At 44.6% G+C, this 22,019-nt stretch overlaps 1 protein-coding gene across 1 annotated transcript in view; it reads right to left on the bottom strand.

The window, feature by feature from the left end:
- Positions 1-20,074, bottom strand: part of tgfbr1b (transforming growth factor, beta receptor 1 b) — a 61,675-nt gene extending 41,601 nt beyond the window's left edge. The window contains exon 1 of the mRNA XM_076290811.1: positions 19,982-20,074. Within this exon, the coding sequence (XP_076146926.1) occupies positions 19,982-20,051 (70 nt within the window). The 5' untranslated portion in view covers positions 20,052-20,074. The remainder of the gene's footprint in view (positions 1-19,981) is intronic.
- Positions 20,075-22,019: the final 1,945 nt, after the last annotated feature.

The raw sequence follows: 22,019 nt of genomic DNA, 5'->3' as shown, positions 1-22,019 counted from the left end.
CTAACCACACACAGACTTCCTCATGTCTGGATGACAGACATATGTTCTACACAGTGATGTTGAGTCAAGCTGCACGTACGGTATTAGACCAGTGATTCAGTGCTCAGAACGAAGCAATGGCAAAGTGAACACTGGCAGGAGTAAACACTCTCCTGTCTGGACGAGAAGTACTGCTAATTGTGCCTGTCTGGAAAAAAACAGTCTGGAACCAGACTTAAAAAAAAAAATCTCTCTCTCTCTCTCTCTCTCTCTCTCTCTCTCTCTCTCTCTCTCGCGGCATGAGGATTCAGCCATGAGGTGGGCATAAGAGAAACCACTCAAAACACAGATGCTGAAGAGGAGCACAGGAAAGGGAAAAAAGGAAGGGAGGAGAGATGAGGAAAGGAGTAGAGAGAGAGAGGAGAGCAGGGGAGAAGAGAAGATCGGAGAGGAGAAAAGGAGAGAGGAAAGGAAAGGAAGGCAGGTGAGGAGAACGTAAAGAGAGGAGACAAGGAGAGGAAAAGGGGAAGAAGAGAAAAGAGAGGAAAAGGGAGCGGAGGATGGGGGCGTGCAGGGACAAGGGAGGAGAGGAAAGGAGGAAATAGAGAGAAGGAGCTAAAGGGAAAGAGAAAAGCAGTGGTATGCTTTTAGACTGCTTTCAAACTTTTCTGCAGACAGCAGGACCACACACACACACACACACACACACACACACACACACACACACACACACACAGAACACATACAAACACACAAAGGCAGACTCCACAAACTCAGAAATATCCAGAGAAAGCAGTTGGACAAGGATAAACAGACAGAATGATGTAAAGAAAAGAAATCCAGAGCAACCCAGAGTGCGAGAGCAAAAGCAAACTTAGAGGGCAGAGAGGAGGGGAGAGAGGAAAGGAGAGAAAAGAACAGAAGAGAGGAGAGGGGGAGGGAGATTAAACATTAACATGGACAGGAAGAGACAGAGAGACACAGACAGACAGACAGATGGGGGGGGGGGGGCACTACATTCCTCTGCTCAGGGAGAGGATTAGAGGGTCTGAATACCATGGCCCGGATTCTTGAGTGGTGTGTATGTGTGTGTGTGTGTGTGTGTGTGTATTCATCTTGTACTCTGGAGCCGAAGTGTGTCCAACCGGCCTCATGCATCGGTGAGGTCAGTGTGGCGCGACCGTACTCATACTCGGGGTCTACTCTAAACAGTCTCCTCTGCCCATGTCAATAAAGCATTTCACAATACACATGCCCTTCCCCAAGGACAACTCACTAGGCCTCTGTGTGTGTGTGTGTGTGTGTGTGTGTGTGTGTGTGTGTGTGTGTGTGTGTGTGTGTGTGTGTGTGTGTGTGTGTGTGTGTGTGTGTGTGGAGTGAATCTAGCAAGAGCAGGAGTGTGTTGACCTGTGTGTTTTTATTGGAAGATCAAGAAGATGAGGGGCAGGAGTGTGTGTGTGTTGGCCTCTACCCTTAGTTGGGAGCCAGCCATCCAGTCCCTGTGAAGTTTTTTTGGTGAAGTGGAGAGGAGAGTTGCTGGGGAGAGTCTTTCAGGAATAGCTGTTGGTAATTCTGTGTGTGTGTGTGTGTGTGTGTGTGACATGAATGAACTAGAGCCCGACCGATTTATCGGCCGATATTAGGCATTTTCGAGACATACATTGCTTGAATAACAATTAAAAGAACATCCCCATCAGTTCTCTTAACTCAAATAAGCATGACAAAATTCGTGAAAACAATGTCCAGTTTTGCTGCTGTTAAATAAGTCGAGAGTGAAGCGGAATTAGCTAGTAATTACGTTGCGTTGTTACAGTGTAGTTGACTGTCTGTCCTTTTAACTTTTGACAATGTGACTGAAGATGTATTTCTTTAATAGCATGACAGTTATAGCAATGAGACGTATCATCTCTCTCCGGCCTGTTATTTTGAAAGCGCATGTTTTACAATTTGCAGTATGACGTTATCCATTGCTAAATTATGGCTCATCATAGACTAGCTAACCACAAAGCTAGCTAATGCCATGAATATCAGTGGAAGACCGCTAACGTTAACATTAATGAGCTTGAAAACCACAACGAACTTATTCTGCCTAAATAAAGTAATGATTACTGTATTTATAACTAGTATATCTGTAGTTACAGTCCCTGCATTGTAAAATGTAAGTTAGACGTGCGAGGAGTGAACACTTAGACATAGAGAAAAAGTATCAAACGTAGCTTTTGCATAAAAGTTAGCTTTTCTTTTACACGTGTGTGAAATCCAAGGATGCAAAGTGTGCGTTTCAGACTGTCGTTCAGCCACAGCATTAACGAGTTACATAATGGATTTAGATCACTAAATAGTAGGTTTTAGAAGGCAGGCAGCAACTGATGATTGAAAATGGTTTGATGTAGCTTGATGGAAATAATCAGGTAAAGGGATAAGCAATAGGGACTAATTATTACACACGCACACTCAAACATTTAGGAGTGACCTTTATCTTGTTTAATGATAATACAAATGATGATGATAGTAATAATGTCATCATTATTTTTTGTAATTATTAAGTCTTAGTTCAAAGTTATAATTATGAAGCTTACCAAGTCTTTTAATACTGGTAACTTTGCTTTGGTTGTTGTTGCTATTGTGTTTTTGTTTCATATCTTAAGTTTCTATTTTTATACATTTTATTTATCAGAACTTTAATATATTTTGATGTTCCTCTGTTCCACTGTGACAATATTATTTAAAAATAAACAAGTTTGTTTTTAAAATGCATTATCATATTATTTTTGTCAATACTCATAAATAACTACAAATAACTAATGTTAGAGAAATCTGTTAATGTTTTGTTACGCGTTTCTGAAAAAAAAAAAAAAAAAAAAAATATATATATATATATATATATCGGCCGATATATCGGAATATCGGATTTTTAAATCAACAAATATTTGTATCGGTCTCGGCCTTCAAAATCCTTTATCGGTCGGGCTCTAGAATGAACACACACACACTCAAAAGAAAACCTCTACTGCTACAGGCCTTGTGTTTGCTTGTCTGGCAAGTTGGTTGTGTGTGTGAGCATGTCTCATCTGTGCATGTGTGTGTGTGTGTGTCAGGCAGGTTTTGACATGCCAGGATGAGGAGTGTATGACAGTGACTATAGTAACTATAGCGATGCTGACCCTGAATCACCCGAGACTAAGAATAGTCACACAATCTCCATCAGTACAGCTCATCCGTCTGATGTGGAGGACGGCTGCATACCTGTGGTTGCCTGTCTGTATGTGTGTGCGCGTTTTCAAACGATGCCCCCCCCCCACACCCTGCCTCTCTAGCACGCACACACACGCGCGCACACGCACACACACACACACACACACACACACACACACACACACACACACACACACACACACACACACACACACACACACACACACACACACACACACACACACACACACACACACACACACACACACACACACACACACACACACACACACACACACACACACACACACACACACACACACACACACACACACACACACACACACACACACACACACACACACACACACACACACACACACACACACACACACACACACACACACACACACAAACACAAATAATTCGGTGTCCCCAAGAGTATGCTTGGGAATACCCAAACCAGCATCTAAATCTGTAATGTTTCTGCCCTGATCCCCTTCAGCATTACATGCTATTTGAGCCAACTCTTAGCCAAAACAAAGAGAGAGAGTGCATGTGTGTGTGTGTGTAAGAACTGGGTGTGGCAAAGTGCAAATCTACTTGTCACAAATTTCAGACTTAAGACCCTACTATCCTCCAGTCCTCCCCACCCAAACAAAGCCAGACAGAGACACCCCACACACACACACTCACACAATCTCATTCTGTCTGATAACATGTCTGCCTGAATGACTCCAGTGGTGTGCAACCATGGGAGAATGGGAACAGACTGAGCACTTCCAAAGGGCTGAACACAACAGTCTCATACAGGAAACAACTAGATTAAAAAACATGGATTTACAGAAAGAAAAAAAAACAACAGAGCATTTCTTCTTCTGAAAATAGAGGTAGATCACAACAGGTACATACAAAAAGAATCAACAAACTTTCTATTGAATTATGCATGATTCTATGTATATTAGGTACACCTATATCAGTCACATTCTGTTGTTATGAAAAACAAAGTTAACTGCAGCTGAAATGTGTGTGTGTGTGTGTGTTTGATTTTAAAGAACATAGCTTGCTGTGGCTGTGGGGGTTTGTGTGTGTGTGTTTGATTTTAAAGAACAGAGCTTGCTGTGGCTGTGGGGGTTTGTGTGTGTGTGTGTGTGTGTGTGTGTGTGTCTATGACTGTCTGCTGTAGCTTTATAAGGACAAACTTAGCCATAAACCAGACACTGGCCTGGCTTCTATTCCAGCTCTGTGATTGGTCGAATGGGAGCTCTGATTTTAAAGACATATGGCGCTCATTTGCACGGGAGCCATCAAGGTCAAGAGAAAGATTTGGATTCACCAAACGGCTTTCGTGGCCAAATAAACATTAGCCAATGGCGGCAATCGATGTTGGTGTGTTGGATGCACAGCCTTCTCGCTCATCCAAGTCTGCCTGACTGTGTCTGTGTCAGAAAAATGTGTTAAGAATGGGTACCTGAAATACTCAATTATCAATTCGGTTATTCTCTCCATTAATCGATTAGGCCAATCAAAATAATGTTGATCAGTGATTTCAAAATTAAATCTTCAGATGCCTTGTTTTGCCCACACGCCAAAAATATTTTGTTTGTCATACAGGAGTAAGATTAAAAAAAGAAGCTGCAATCACAAAATTGATTATTTATATCGTTGACAACTAATCTGTTACAGCCATTTAATTTTAAGTGTGTGATTTTAATTTAATTGTAGCAAGAAAACACAACCAAGTCCACCATAATAACTCCTGCTTGTGCTGTGCTTTCTGAAGTGCTATTTAAATTCAACCGACGGCACCACTAGAGCAGCCATTAAAGCGCTGTGATTAAGAACCAGAAGGATTGTGCTTTTCTGTAAGACACAGGCCTGTATACTGTAATTTCCCAACTATTAGCCGCAGTTTATACATTGTTTTTTGACGCTGTAAGCAATAGCCTACTTTTTGAAAAGGATTCAGTATTTTCAGCTGCTGAGGTAGAAATGCCGAACAACATGAAAACATTAACAGACCGAGAACCTACTCATAAGGAAACAGAACAGTACCTCAGAAATTATGAGTACTGACGTGGACACACACACACACACACACGTACAGAAGTGTGCGAGGCACATGAGCACAAGCATGCACACACACAGGCATTCTCCCACCCGATCCCACACACACCAATCTCTGATCCTCGATGTTAAACAACTACTGCTAATGACAGGGGGGGGGTCAAGCCTGACTGAACACTACTCACACTGCACTTGTGTGCATGCCAAAGAAACAGTATGTGTCAGTGTGACCATACGAACACACACACACACACACACACACACACACACAGCACTGGTGACAACTGTGATGATCAGTCTGCTAGCCTACATCATCATTACATCAGTCTCCTCCTCCCGCTGGTGATGGGAGTGTGTGTGTGTGTGTGTGTGTATGGGTGTGCGTGTGCATACACACTTCTTCTGACCAGGTCCAAGCAGTGCAGTGTGCTGCGTGTCCCTTCTGGCTCGAGGGCAAGGTCATGTCACTACTGACGAGCCGCATCCTGGGACACAGCCCTCATCAGCGTAATGGACGGAGCCGCAATGGATGCGCAGCAGACAGACACACACACACACACAGACGCACACTTCAAGCCCAGTTTCCCCTCCAGCCCATTCACCAGCAAAGCGCCACGCGGAAACCAACAAATTGGCTCATTAACCACATATCACACTCGGCTCCTCCTGGTGTTGTGCTCATTAGACTAGTGACATTGCACCTTCGCTGGCCGTCCTTTTTTGCGGAGGGAGGAATCTGGCAACTGTGCAACGTTGGCATCAACACGGAACAAGAACACGAAATAAAGAACTCAGAATAGAACAAGATATATGGACACTCACGGGAGAGAAAAGGACACAATACAAACAAACAAAACAAGGAAACTAGGTCACATTTTAACCTAGTAGACCGAGAATACGCTCAATCAATGACTGCTATCCCAAGATGCTCTGCATGGTGGGCAAGGTGCCATGGATGTTACGTCTGCAAAAGCAGGGTCTGCATACGTCTAGTGGGTTTACAGAAGGGGCCGATGATGACGATCACTAGTTCTGAGTTCCAACACCTCTGAAAATCACTCAGCTAAGCCTTGAAAGCGACGCGAGTCATGGCTCCAATTAATTTCTGATTCAGTCATATTCTTTCCTTCTCCAAAGGGCGCCAAATTAAATTAAATGTTTTCATTGGACCAACCATGCACACCCTGATTCCTTTTTATCAGTGGTCTGACTTAAGCTATATTAAAGGGCATCCAATTACTCTCCCAACTTAACGATGTTTGGCTACAGATTGCATACCGAAATCTCGTAACTTCAAAGCCACCTGGGGAAAAAATAAATAAAAAATCCAAAGTCCAAAGGCTCCTGTGTGTGTGTGTGTGTGTGTGTGTGTGTGTGTGTGTGTGTGTGTGTGTGTGTGTGGTCCTGTTCTCTTGGGGGCTGAGGCAGCAGCAGCATCTGCCATGACTGAGGGACAAGGTGCCTCCCCTTCAGTGGAGTACCGAGCTGTGACATCCTCGTAGTCCTGCCCCTTATTGCCACGCAGTCGCAACCCCATTGCAACGCAGTTTTCAAGGGGTTGCTGTCGTATCCAGGCAACAGGGAACAATGCATCGCTGTCAGCCAGCGCTATAGGGTTAAATGGATTTGCTTTTGTATTCCCCTGAGAGGCCGCAAGAGAGAAACGAACGAACACACACACACACACACACACACACACACACACACACACACAAACAGAACAAAGAGATGCTCTGATAACATGCATTAAAAGCGAGGCGTGTGTAATCTTAGGGTTACATTAGGCTCCATGTACAGTTAAGCTCTACAGCCAGGATTAAGATCCAATCCCATTTACTAAAACGGATGCAAAACGCGGACCACAGACATCTCCATAGACATTCGGATAATCACACACACACACTTTTCCTTTTAATGCAAGAAATGGCAGGGTGGACTCAAAAGCACTATTCATGGGCAATTTTCTCTAAGGCATGCCAACAGAACAAGCAGGAAAAACACATCTAATCAATCACCTCAAAGGGACCCAGAAAAAGGGACTGCTCAAGGAGCAGATGGCCGTTTAAAACATTCGTGACGGAGGGAGTGTGCAGCTCTGGAGAATGGGGCACGTTTAAGCACCTCTCTCATACACAAGCCTATCTGGGACACCTATGGCCTGAACCAGACACGATGGAACACTGACTCCAGGGGCAGCTTTTATGCCGTGTCCATTTAAATCATATGCGCTGCTCTTGTGATTCCCCCCGACAGCAACAATTAGGATCTTATGTATTCTATAGGCAATGTGTGCTCAATGGCCTTCAGCAGTGTTACACACAAGTACCTGTGACCGACATAATAATCCACAGACACACACACACACACACAATTCAAAGTGACAGTGTTCCACTGCGTCCTGATGTAACCGACAGTCACAAAACCACACTAAAGTGAAGGCCTGACACTCAAGAAAAAGGCTTTTGTATATAAATACCTACCAGCCCACAGAGTTCTGTCTGTCAGGAAGAGCCCTTTGACAACGTGTTTTCATCTGCTTTCAGATCACACCCCAAAGCCCACGTGTATTACTGTGCCTTAAGCATTCTCCTCTCCAAAACACAATGGTGACCAGCCAGCGACTGACAGATATGGATGCAGACCTCTGAATTACCCCAGGCACTGTCTGCAGACCGGAGAACACAGCCTACTAATTAGGCGCTTCGGACGAGCGCAACACACTCTCTCCAAGTTTCTGGCAAGAGTGGATGAGTGCATGTCTCTCACTGCTTAAGCAGAGACAATACTCACACTCCAAGTTTCTGGCGAGAGAGAGAGAGAGAGAGAGAGAGAGAGAGAGAGAGAGAGAGAGAGAGAGAGAGAGAGAGAGAGAGAGAGAGAGAGAGAGAGAGAGAGAGAGAGAGAGAGAGAGAGAGAGACGTGTTGCAGTAATCTCTATGCTTTGATAGCAGAATGAAGCCCTTTTTGCGGCGCCAAACGGCAGGGCTCCGGTGAAACTGTCGCAGCGCAACATCTCTCCAATAAGCTGGGCTGTAGAACTGTTCACACCTGGACAAGCAGGCTGCTGCAAGCAGTCGTTATTGAGAGCCGATTCTATGAATTCTGTTCAACCAGGTGTAAATTGCTAAAAGTCTGTTGAATTTCAGAGTAATTGAGTCCAACTGCAGTACATAATCTCTCCCTCCCAGGACCCCAGATACAACATTACAGGTGGGATCACCTTCTAGGCCACATGTTGGCAAATGAAACTGCCTCATTTCAGACACCTTTTTCTAGTGGCACACCACCTTATTTTCAAGATGGTCGCATTTGATTCATCACTTGTCCAATCAGAATTAAATGGAGCAACATTAAATCTAATGTGCAGATGTCGAACCAAGTCTAGTTTCATTTGCAAGTCTTGCTCTCTTGGCAATCTGTAGTCCTGCCCCGCCACCACCTTCTATTCCTCCATCTCTATTGCCCTTTACTTCCCTTTTCCTCGACACACATAGGCGCCACAAACACACACACACACTCCATCTCTTCCCATATCCACTCCTTCACTTTTACCTTGAGCTTTTCTGTAAAAAAAAAAAATAAATGACCCACTGTCCCACACCAGTGCTTTCGCCTTCAAAAGGACAATCACCCCAAATTCAACACTCCTTGAACAGCTGTGAGTTGGAGTTTGAGAGTGCTAGCTATCTATATGAATGCAGTGTTTCCCATACGTTGACTAATCTGGCGGGGCGCCACGAAATCAAAACCGGCCACCACACATCTATGTTGTACTATTTAAATTAAAGATAAGATAAAATCCTTTCATTGAGCCTCGCTTTTTACGCACGCAGCCTTTCCTTGCCCCGCCCCGCTCTCTCTTGTAACGAGCCCGCTGCCCCTCCTCTGCATGTGCATTTGACAAAACATTAACGCTTAAATCCGCTTAGCATCGTGACAATGCTGCGCAAATTTGTTCAAAACTGCTGCATTAAAGTTAACTCTGCGAAGGTCTTATCACAACATAGTACATTGAGGAGACTAAACTAAGTTAAGTTATGCAATCAAGCAGTATCTCAAAGCTAACGTTAGAGTACTGTTTGGATGTCGAGTTTAGCATGCTTACTTACAGCTGCTTGTCCATTTCGTTACTCATGCAGGGCTCATTTTATTGACTCCGACACTGAATGTTTGCAAAATCCTGATGTAAATGGAAAAGTGTTTTCCAAGACTCAAAAGTGCTTGTCCAAGGAGAAGTATGAACCTTTATTTTAACTAACTACGTAGAAAACTTTATGAAATGCATCCACACATCAGCAGCCTTTTAACTGTGTTACACTTGCAAGGGTTTCCTCACGAACGTCTTAAAGTGACGTCAATTAGACCTATACACTACCAAGACAATCTTAATCCCCCCGTTGTCATGCTACCACCACAAATTCAATCAAATTCTGTGGGAAACACTGTGCATGTGTGTGTGTGTGTTGTTACTGAGTTTACTTCACAATGCCACATCAGGATGCAAAACTGCGTGGCCAATCCTTTTAAGTCACAAACACACTTCCTAGCAAACAAACAAACAAAAATAACCAGACACATTCCGAAAAAGAATGCCGCCGGCCTGCTGATAACCACGTCCCAACTATCAGTACCTGTTAAAGGTAGCAACACATATTCCCCTTGCCTGCTAGGGAGATTAGTCACAGCACGTACAGCCAAAGTCCTCTCAAAAACACTTCAAAGTGCTCCCAAAATCACTTTCTTACTGATCTCACGCTGTACACAACTGTTTGGGGTGGAAATGGAAGTGGGAGGCTTGACATTCAAAATAAGCACATCTCCAACACTGCTGTAACTTCTTTTAGTGGCAACACATTCTGTGCACTCACATTTAATGAAAAAATTGATGCTTTGACTGTAAGCACAAGAAACTCTACTAGATGAAAGCAAAATCACAAAATGAAAATCTGAAAAGTGGATACCACTTTTCTCCCCATTCAATAACTCCAACCATAATACATTCCTTTCATACTGCCATTTAATTTCTTCTGTAATGAATAGGCCTGATGCTGTGATATAAGACCTGCTTGGAAACTGCAGTTTCAAACACACGTGTCCACACTGCTGAACTGAAGTGGTGGCAGGCGTGGGTGCCAGATCAATACCCAAGGCTGAAGGCAGACTGGGACCTCAGCTGACTCACCCAACAGAAATGACCCAGTGACACCTAACTCCTATGGATCGCACCTTTTCATGTGCAGGGGTGCCAAACCTCCGTGGCTCTGGCAGACGCATCAGAGCCCCCCTACCGCATCTGGGGTCCCTCACATGGCCACTCCCTCGACACCGCCAGTCAAGCGCTGAGAGCTCTTTAATCGGCGTGATATTTATGGGAAATTAACATGCTCACCATCTGGCACGATCATCAGAGCGGACGTGTGAATGCAACACAGAACTCATGACTGAGGGTTTTGCAGAGCAAACATACATTTGCAAAGACATATACCAACCTTGAACAAGGGCACAAGAAAGAAGAAAGAAAAAATGAAAGAACAAAAGAAAGAAAGAAAGAAAGAGGGAAAGAGGATAAGAAAACAGTTCTGGCATTTGTCATTTTTTAAAAAATCAATTGGGGAGGGGGGATTTGGCATGAGATATTCCACCAGCAATTCTGAAGAGCATAATCCGCAGTCATTGAAATCGCCTAATGTCTTAAATTAATTGAATTCTGTGCAGCCAAATCTGATTAAGACTAAATAAGACTTATTTTTTTAACAGCACAGAGAACAAAAGGGTGGGGGGGTGTTAGGCCATGCCTCAAGTACCCACTATTGAGTTGCATCTCAAGAGGCTGCAAATGAAATGGATGGAGAATGTTTAATCTGATACCCACCGCACTACACAGGGGAAAAAAAGATCCAAAGATAACAGCCTCGAATTTCAAGAATCAATGGCAATTGGATTTCACATCCTGGGAGCCGCTGACTGCAGTCGCTAACGCCAGTCATTGAATTATCCAGCATTTACCAGCGCAGGCTCCTGGCTCTGCCTGCTGACTTTGCAGTGGGAGATGAAGGCAATACCTCGCTTCGCTCTCTGACGCACACTAGGAGCTAAAGAATTGAGAAACTGGAAAAATTCCACTGGCAATAGATAAAAGTGAGAGGCATGGTGATAACTGACTATAAAGTGGAGTGGCACACAAGGCATGATTCTAGGCTAGACTAACGCCAAGCATAGTTCTGAATTACATCAAACGAAACGATATGTGGCTTTGAGGTGTTCAAATCAAACAATGTAACAGAGATGAACAGCAAGTTTTATAGCGAAGCTCTTTGTGGAATCTTCTCAACAAGAATGTGAAAAAAAGTCTGTCTGTAGCACTACAAAGGTGATGTGATGTATAGTTCTACTACATTTCTGCAGTGTCAGGGCTTAAAATTAATTTTTCAAAATGGCGAGGGGGGGGGGGGGTTCCACTTAGGGGGGATTAATACAGTTCGGGGGGGGGCATACATTTTACAAACCGAAATGGCATTTTCCTTATTACAGGCATCAATGAGAGAAGAACACTTAACATAGACTTTACTTACATGATTTTGGTTTTGATTTTCTAATAGGAGTAAGTGTTGAAAACACGTCATAATAAATTAGATAATGTTTGATCGCTGTTTTAGTATGAAGCATCTCCGCAATCGATTACATTCCTCAAATGGAGAACACATCAATGCTCCCTCGCGTCTCATGGCCACTCTATGTAATCCTTCTGTGTTTGCAAAATTCCTGACAGTTCCTGATCACTAAACATTTGTTTTCCTTTCCTGTCGGTTAGCAGATCATGTAGAAGTACCTACCATAATTTGAATTCAGCAGTGACAAGTCCTGCTGCGATAGAGAGAGAGCACCTGCAAAGTGGTTCTGTGCGCATCTTTACATGGGGTTATGTTCGATTCAAGTCAGAATTTGGTCCATCCGGTCCCACATTCACACTGCTCCATTATTAGATTAACATCATCAAACAGCGCAGTAAAATGTGTGAATTTTTCGCATGATGGCTAGAGTTGCGGGACTTGAATAAATTATGCGCTATACCTGCAATCCTGTGTTAAAAATTAGGCCCTGAGTATTACTTTTGTTCTTTGGAGGAAAAGAAGATGTTCCTCAGACCATATGAACAATCATTTCAAATGTTTGCACTGTTCTAGTTCTAGAAATCTCGGAAGATCAAGCATTCCACCTACACAATAAAGTACTTCGGAAATAAGTCTTTTTTTGAGCATGCCTGCAGGGACAATACGGTATGTATTGTCAAGGACAAATAGTCTGAATAGAATTTAAAAATAAAACAAATTCAGGCTACAGATACTCTGACTGCCATATTTTTATTTTATTCGCTAATTCCACATGGACTGCTTAACCTTGTGTTTGTAGCAGAATGGCAATTTAAAAAATCTGAGCACTGGAGGCTTTTAAAAATTACAAGAAAAAAGAACGAACAGGCATCGAAACAGGTTCTCAGAAGCAGCTGAAATCTGGCATTTGGGGATAAAAACCAAGACAGGGGATCAGACGCAGACAAAGACTACAGAGAAGGGGGACATGGATACTGCAGGGGGGTCAGTCTGGAATGGAAAATGGTGGGAGGCTTCAATGAAGGGTTAAGTGTGTGTGTGTGTGTGTGTGTGTGTGTGTGTGTGTGTAGGAGCGGGGGGTGATGAGGGGGTCCCACGTCCAGCTTAATACCAATGTCCTCGTCCATCTGCGGACCCCCGTTGTCTCAACTTTTAAGCACAGCGCTCCGCCACGTGCTGAGCCAGATTATGTTCTAAGGAAAGCAGTGGGGGTGATGTGTGTGAGAGGGGGGGTTCTGTTGATGGACGATAACTCTGGGATTGCTCCTGCTTTGTCGACCCCCCCGTCCAAGCCCAGTAATGAAGGGGGAGCTGGGGGGGGGTGTCGCGATGCAGTAAGGGCTGATGGGAAAACAGACAAACAGATGTGTGTGTGTGTGTGTGGGGGGGTAGAAGGGGGGTGGCGGCTTAAGTCACATGTGCGCCTCGTCAGAGCTTGAGTGAGCGAGTGAGCTCTCACTCCTTGTGCTCACCTTCATGCCGAGTGGAATTAATTACTCCCGTTTCCCAGCAACCGCACCATCCCTGCTCCCCCCGCTGCTGCCTGATAGAATATGGTTACCTTAAAGCTCTTTGCAGGCAGACGCCTCGGCACGACCCTCCAGCTCTCCCCATTTACCCTCCCCTCCTCTCTCGCACGTTACAGAAAGGGAGAGAACGAGAATGATTTTGCACACTTGCATGCCTCAGCCCCTGTGTAAACACAGCTTCTCACGCCCACGTTCACACACACACACTGCGCGGTCCAACCCCCCACCTCAGCCTCATGTTGGCCTCTTAAATCTCACCAGCCCCCTCAATGGGCCCAACGGGGCTCCCAGAGTCATTTCCATAGGTCATGGCCTGCCCCTGCATTCCCCCCCCCCCCTCATTATTGCCAATCTTTTGTCCATGACAGATGTGGGGTTGGGCGCCGGGACCCCTCTCGCTCTCAGCTGGTCCACCCCGGCCCATGGCTCAGCCTAGTCGCACCCCCGCCACCCCATCACTGCCACTGCGTTCACCCTTTGTCTGGCCTAAATTAAATAAATATAAAAAAGTACGTGGCTCCATGCTGATGCAAATAAATTACATAGCACAGATCAATAAAGAAGAGAAGCCGTTTTAAGATTCCGGTGGTTTCTACAAGAGTGACAATGATAAATCTTAGAAAAACTACATTGGTCCTTGGTAGTTTGTGTGGACTTTGCCAATTAGACCAGTTCAACCATTAACTCACTTCTGATTTGATGATCACTGAGGTATGTCAGTGTATTGACGTAAAGGAGGATGGGAACATATGTGAGAGAGCCTATATTGATAAGTATTCTCAGGCACGGTGAGGGAAAAAACGGCCTGCAAACATTTGCTTAACAAATGTGGGTACGGTACAGGCTAACGTGTTCTCACATAAATATTTATCAGGTTTACTTAAGAGTGAGCCATCTTTCCCAGGCACAGCTGTTCAAATGGCACTTAAAGCTTATTACCATTCCAGATGCTACGAGACTGGCTGAAAATCACACTTTTACAGCAACCAAGCCCAAGTCCACCAAGGACCTTCCAAACAAAGTCTCAAACCAGACTCTCAGGCTCTACGGCTCAGGGGCAGAGACAAACAGTAGCAGAGACACCAGTGCATCCACGCCTAGTATAAATAGCATGAAGATGCCATTCCTGGGGCAGCGTACTCATTCGCACTCCCCGTGCAAAAAATGTTTTTGATGACAACAGCAACAGGTTTTGGCACACAGTTCTGCTGGGCTTCAAGCAGCCATGCGGTGACCCTGTTCTCTGCAAATGGCTGCCACTCACACAGTCTCCAGGTGATAATTAGCTCTGGCGCTAACACACACACACACACACTTACTTCCTCCTGTAAGCTACAGTGCGAGGGAGGTGGCACTGACATGGCGGCTACCACTCCACTCCACCTGGAATTCACAGGCCGTACAAAATAGGACTTAAACTGAAAGTGTGCCTGTGTGTGTCTTCTTTATGTGTCCATGGTTTGCCGGAGTAGGGGAGCATTCATCCAAGACTTTTGTTGGATAGCAGAGAGCAGTGTGGTGGGAAATCTGTGTGTACATCCGTGCATCATCACTGTTCTACCAAAAAAAGGTGTTTTTGTTTGTCCACAAACCAAAGCTAATGTTATGACAACTTATAATACTGAAGAGTGCAAACATCCACTCACTCCAAGTCTTAAGTATAAGTATAAGTATGTATACTCTTTTGATCCCGTGAGGGAAATTTGGTCTCTGCATTTATCCCAATCCGTGAATTAGTGAAACACACTATACACAGTAAACACACGGCGCTCGGGGAGCAGTGAGGGGTTAGGTGCCTTGCTCAAGGGCACTTCAGCCGTGGCCTACTGGTCGGGGTTCGAACCGGCAACCCTCCGGTTACAAGTCCGAAGCGCTAACCAGTAGGCCATGGCTGCCCACGTCTTGCCCAAGTCTTGGTAGTTTAAGTCTAATAATTTAAGAAATGTGCACAATGCATGTTCTGTCTTAAGTCTCCAATTAGTCTTCCTGCTTTCCAGGACACCCAGGTCCACACACTGTGAGGGCAGAGCATCACCCCTTCTTCCAACACTCTTCTCAGGCAGAGCCCAGGCTGAAATGGCCAGCATGTCAGGGGACATGACAAAGAGCTTGATGTAAATACCCTCTGCACCAAGCAATCTCTGTGGCAACCTCTGAGCCATAAAAGCCCCCACTGACCCAAAGATGAGAGGGGTGACTGGGAGGGGGGGGGGGGGGGGGTTGAGTGTCAGCTGCTTTCTCTGCTTAAGGAAGCCAGTCTAAAGTCTAAAGCAGCTAGGAGAGACCAAAAACACATTTAACGGCCAAACTCCATTCTAAAACAGACGCATGAGCCAAGTGGCATGGGCATGAGGAAAGCTACACTGACAAGGATCATGAAACCGGTGGCATAATGGAATCTCTTAGGTTACTGTGTAGGGGATTTTAGTGAAGAAAAAAGCTCACAAACATCTTCTTCTAAGGCAGGATCTGATTTTTGTCAGATGAGCTTTTTATTTCATCTGCTGGGGATATATATAGGACTTCAAGCCACAAGCGTCGGTCGTCTGTGTGTGTGTGTGTGTGTGTTTGTGTCCATTTGTGTACTCATGTCTGTGTGTTTGATTTGAAATCTTATGAAGGCTCGAAAACTGCCGTTTTCGGAGCTGGGTCGCCAGCTCAGTGTTCTCCCTCTGCTTCTTAGCCTGATTAGTTTGTGTAGGATCCTCTGGTTTTTAGCCCAAGTACTGCGCTGCTCCTCTCCGGACCGCGGGGCACCAGCACTTAGGCTACCTCAGAAACCAGAGGAGAGGTTAAGAGACGCAGAAAGAAAACTCTCTCCTATCCTTGCTTTCATTCCTTACCCTCACCCCCCTTTATCTCTTTATTTCTTCCCCTCTCTCTCTCTCTCTCTCTCTTTCTCTTCACACAGGAAATGAGTTCTAACTCCACAGGCATGAAGAGGACAACCATTCCTCATCAGCCCCATCAAGGGGCAAACTCCACTGATAGCCACTGATAGGTTGCAGTTCACTGCAACCGTTTTCCCAGTTCAAACCACCACCCCCTCACACTTAGCTAGGAGGAGTCAAAGGTAGGTTTGCGCCAAATTATGGTAGGCTTGGTGTACCAGTGTGTGGGTATGTGTGTGTCTGTCTGTGTGTGTGTGTGTGTGTGTGTGTGTGCGCATGTGTGAATGTGTGTCTGGAGGCCCGAGGCGGCGGGGAGTTTGGTGCTGCGGGGGAACATTAGAGAGAGGGGAGGTGGCTTTTGTGCCCGGGAGAAAGCCACTTAACCCAAATTGCTTCGCTAAATCATCAGCAGAGAAAATGGATCGCGTAAAAAGCAGGCTCCTTTAGATAAGGGCATCTTCGGAGGATAGGATTAAAGGAATGACGCCAATCACTTAATCGCTCCACACTGACGATGGCAATAATACGAGAGACTCGGCTAAAGATAAAAAGATGCAAATGGAAGTGCATTAGCAGTGAAATCGAAGGTACGAGGTCAATTTGGGTTTTGAGAATCAAATTTTAAGTCTTAATCACACCAAAAATCCCATGGTACTCATTCAGGCTGTACAAACACTCAAACATCCTTGTACAAAAAGTTGCGATTCCAAAGAACAAAGGATTCAAAAAGCAGATGCAGACAAGGCCAATCAAAGCACACAAAAACCCTCTTCACAGAACAGTCTTTCAAACAAGTTTTTTTCTTCTTCTCCTGGTCTGTCTTTCGAAAGAGCTACCCCTGCAGTAGAGTTCTCGATCCAACCGAAAGCAGAGCTGTTCGAACGCATCAGTGGCTTTTCATTCAATCACCGCTGGCACAGATACAACTTCTCAAATTAGTTTTGGTTCCTTAAACCAGGACAACAGGCGGTTCAGGGTCACACAAATGCTTCAGATTCCTCTATCCAAAATGCAAAGACACTGTATTGACTGCGTATCCAATGGCCCTGTTTGTTCTCAAAGAACGCCTTTTTTGGGAGGGGAGCTCTGGGGTGGGAAGCTTTATTGATATGCTACGAGTAGCCTACAACCATCAAGTTCAACACTCACTCACTATTCCTCAGTGACAAATACTGGTAGTACAACAATTGTCCTGCCTATATTAAAAAAATATATTCTGTTAAAGAGCCAAGACCATTGTGAAGAGGGGGAGTGGGGGTGGGGTGGCTGAGTTAGATGTTGACAAATCCATGCTGTATTGATAATACAGAGCACAGCACCAGAACAGCCCAGGAGTCTAGTCCCCAGGCCAAGCACGCTGAGGTGCAGAAGGATGGTACAGGCGGGCAGGTAACGCTTTCAATGGGGTTTGTTTGCTGACGTGGCACCCGGGAGATGTCACTAAAGGCGTGCTGAGTGTGGCTTAATTCTGTGTTATAAATGGGATTGCGTGCTGACACGAGCCATCCTGGGCCGAGGCGTAAGAGAGCCTTTAATGCTCACTCCTATGAGGAGGAGAGCACAGTAAAAGCATCGGTCAAGGGCGGGGGTCTGCACACAATCATGTGCAACAGTCACGGACTCCACAATAAGATTGATGAGCTAGGAGGTAAACACAGGTGATCAGTAGACTGTACAGCAGAGTAGCCTATAAACTAAATGCACTGGGGAGAGGAATTCAAAATTCAAAGCATCCTATGGTCACAGCACTCAGCATAAACCAACCACTGCAGCTGAGAAGAGAATTAAAATCCACCTCCACATTACAATGCACCTCACTGGTGCAACATTAGAAACATTTATTTAAAAAGGACCCCGAGCATTTAATCACAGCCTCAGAAAGCAGTCAGTCAGAGTAGACGTCAGTCTCTAAAAACGCCATACATTATTGATAACACCACTGAAATGCACGTCTGTGGGGCAGCAGCAGCAGCCCCGACACAATCAGATAACTCCTCCCATTATAAAAAGGGGCTTGTGGCAAACAGCAGATGAGGATCGAGCTCACTTCCACAAAACCTTCAATCCGCCTAAGTGGTCTGTTGTATCAACCAGTGAACTGTGCTCCGAGATTATTGATTTCGTTATAGAGAACACTGATGCAAATGGCCAAACCTCGGTACCATCAACCTAGAAGAAAGCCGTGCGGAAGCCCTGCTTGACAAAAGCTTCTTGCTATGCAAGAAAATCAACTTGGGCTATGCCATTTTTCTTACACGATGCATATATTAAGACAAACACAGGGTTTACTAATATAACTTTGGCTGATGTTTAATAGAATAAATGTAGTATCTTTATGGTAGAGACTTTTTGGCAGTACTGCATTTGATTTCAGCAGCACGCGCTCCATAGACGTCACAGCATAGCTGCTACTGATTCAACTTGATGTGCTTAGGCTACTTGATTTGGATATTGAACAGATGTCTTTCACGTTGGCAATAGCAAAATGTGACACACGCACGCGTTACCTGTCATACATGACGTTACATATTTGTCAATTGATCCGAACATCATATTTTAACAATGCAAACAATAAATTAAACGGCATTACGAAAGTTAACGTTACCGGACAGTGGCAATGTCCTGGTTTGTAACCATACATTTCTCGTGAATATTTTACCTTATGAGCTAGCCAGCTATAAATACAAGTAATGTAAGCTCTGACTAGCCAGCTGCCCATTGCACATATCAAAGTTACAAACACTGCCCGGACCCAACATTACTAAACGTTGACTGTCTTCGATCGGCCAAAATTAGCAATAACGTTAACGTTTCGCTTTTGCGGATATGCATGAAGTAACGTTAGCTAAGGTAGGTCAACGTAAGTTAACATTAATCGACTGTATCAAAAAATACCACTGGGTAACATTAACGTTAAACTATAAAGCCAATGAAATGCCAGTTATATACAGTACGAGATGAAGGGGAACAGCTTGATCAGCTACCGTTAGCTAGCTGGTTTAACTGGATTCCACCCAACTAGTTTACAATAATCTGACGATGTCTGCTTTGGATATGTGACTAGTAACGTTACCGGACATATAACATTAGCCAAAGTTAGCCGACAAACTAGCTGACATTAACGTGAAATGTTGTTAAACTATAAAACAAAACAACGTTATGGGTCTGGTTTAACATTAAGCCGTGTCTATCGATGACCAGGTCGGTGTTAGGATAGCTTCATTAAAAATAATAAGTTTTACACAGGGTTCGTGCTGCTCAGCTTCGCTTTTTCGCCACGTTAACAAGTTTTCGGCTGAAGGGTTCCAAAGCGAAATCTCGTATGGTCTGATGAAAACAAACAGCGGTCATGTGGGATGCCAACTTTGTATTTGCTCAACTGAGAATATTAATCGGGAGCAGTTCACCCAGCAGGTTCCAAATAACTTGGCCGCTGTGTACTGCACAACAGTCCTTATCTGAGCTAAAAGCCCTTGAGGTAACTTCTTTCTAGATGTACCCCACACATTTCTACGGTGACACACTCCCCTAACAATGTGCATTCCTCTGACAGAACGGGTCTCTCTGACCTGCGCCATCTTTGAAATAGTCTTTGGGGCTGAGGCTTCTTGAGACAAAGAGCAACAACGAACGCTCTGAGATCAAACTTCACGGCAAACACATTGCCATGGCACAGAAAACAACACACAACTGTAGAACGTCCCCTTACCTTGGGTTTGTTCAATCCCAGTTCCAAAGAACACGAGCGAAAATATGAGACAACAAGGTATTGCATCCATCCTGAAATCAGACTTACTCTAGACTGGTTGTCTCACACAACTTCGCTCGGTAGTCTGTGCGAGAAAAAAAAAAACGCCTGATTGGCTGGGGCTACCACCACACCCCGCCCAGACGGAGCGCTGGTAAACAGTTTTGTCTTGGTCAGAAGGTAAGAACGGGACAGCTACACACGGAATGTGTGCCATTTATTTTCGGAATGTGTGCCATTTAATTTAACCTTAGGCTATTAGGCATGGACACATAAGTAACATTTTTGTGTGTTTATGCACAGTATGTTAACGAGTCTTTCACTTGCTACTGCTCAGAAATTAGGATGGTGTTTAGCCTACCCTTGACTAGACAATTCAGACAAGAAATTCCTGTGATATTCTACTGTCAGACCATTTCCGTGCACAACGGATATGACAAAGATGTCAATTGTTTCTTTCAGAAAAAAATTGCACTTTATCGCAGGGAACACGTCAACAGAGTTTAATCATGTCATGATCCACTAAGCAAAATGCTCACTGTGCAGGCTGATTTGGGTTTTTACATTGAAAATCGAATTCTGTATCAAAAAATACCAGAATGATTACTTTGATACTCTTTGCACAAGAAACTATTAATGGGCAATGTGCTGATTGCTGAAGATTGATATAACCGCATGGACACACACATCCACTCCAAACCATGTCAAAGCAATTGCCATGTCATCTCATGCACATACAAATTAAGGGAGTAGAAGACCTTGTTTTGGGGATACTTTAACTAGCCTTGTTTATTTGGTAGAGTAAATATATTTCCAATAAGTAGCCTACTCAGCAAGTAGTTATCAAAGCCACACAAACAAGTACAGAAATGGTCTGGGCTGGGGACTTTTGACTGAATTTTCCCTATTAGATTCTCCTGCATCTAATGTCTGCCTCAATGCATTTTGCAGTAAGCTTATTATTCATTTTGCTGAATATCACTGCAGTATAGGCTATACACATTCTACCCTTAATTCAGAAACTCCACAATATATATAATAGGCTAATGTTTCCTCACACTGCAGCTGAAAAATGTAGCACTTCAGCATTGTCGCTGAAAAGAGGAAGGCAAAATTAACGGAAAGATGTTGCCAAACATGGTGTCTCATGCAGACACTGTGTATCATGCATTGTGTCTCCACATTGTGTCTCTTGGCTCACTGACTGTGGAGTGGTTCTGGGCCCTAAACTGGAGTGCATCTTGACTGGGTCCGGTCCAGATTTGGCTTATAGTCCACTGATTCTTGGATGTGCGAAACAGACACAAAGCATATAAAGATATAAAGACATTCAAGTCCAAAATGACAGCCTTCGCTCAGGCTGAGTGTGCAGAAGGTCTTTGTGTCTTACTTGGTGCATCCCCAAAAAGCCCTCCATATCCATCCCCCCATACGTCTCACACAGACGGACTATATGACCTTCCCAGCCCCCAACACCCCTGGTCTGTGACAGATATTGATGAGCACCCATTGTTTGAGTTCCAGACAACTGATCTGCCCATAAAGCAGTTTGAAGTGCATACACTCTCTCTCACACACACACACACACACACACACTTGCAAAAACACAAACCTGCTCAAATGGAGTTGAGACCAGGGGTATTGTAACAGTAGAGTGTTTGCGGAACAGTCTGTGATTTTGCCATTTGTAGTGAGGACTGCGTCCCAGTGCATGGCTGCTGCGCTGTGGCCAAGCAGAGGCCGAGGAGAGCAGCCAGCACAGGTCATGGATGACTGCTTGCGTTATCTTGCCTGCCTATTTTTGGTGGGTGTGACTGGGTCCAAAAAATCCCCCACCGTCGCACTTTGGGCAGCCATCTGGAACACGGCCATGGTGTGGTTTGAGCAGCACACACAAGACTGACTGAAGGGGTGGTGATGTGTGTATGCAATGCGTGTGTGTGTGTGTGTGTGTGTGTGTGTGTGTGTGTGTGCACATATTGCGTATTGTGGGTGTAAG

This window comes from Alosa pseudoharengus, unplaced genomic scaffold, assembly GCF_046254945.1.
Source record: "Alosa pseudoharengus isolate Yale_2024_CS ecotype anadromous, Long Island Sound unplaced genomic scaffold, YU_APseudo_1.1 YU_APseudo_1.1_scf_18, whole genome shotgun sequence".
Lineage (NCBI taxonomy): Eukaryota > Metazoa > Chordata > Actinopteri > Clupeiformes > Clupeidae > Alosa > Alosa pseudoharengus.
Note: the sequence above shows the minus strand (reverse complement) of the source record. Positions and strands in the feature narration are given on the sequence as shown.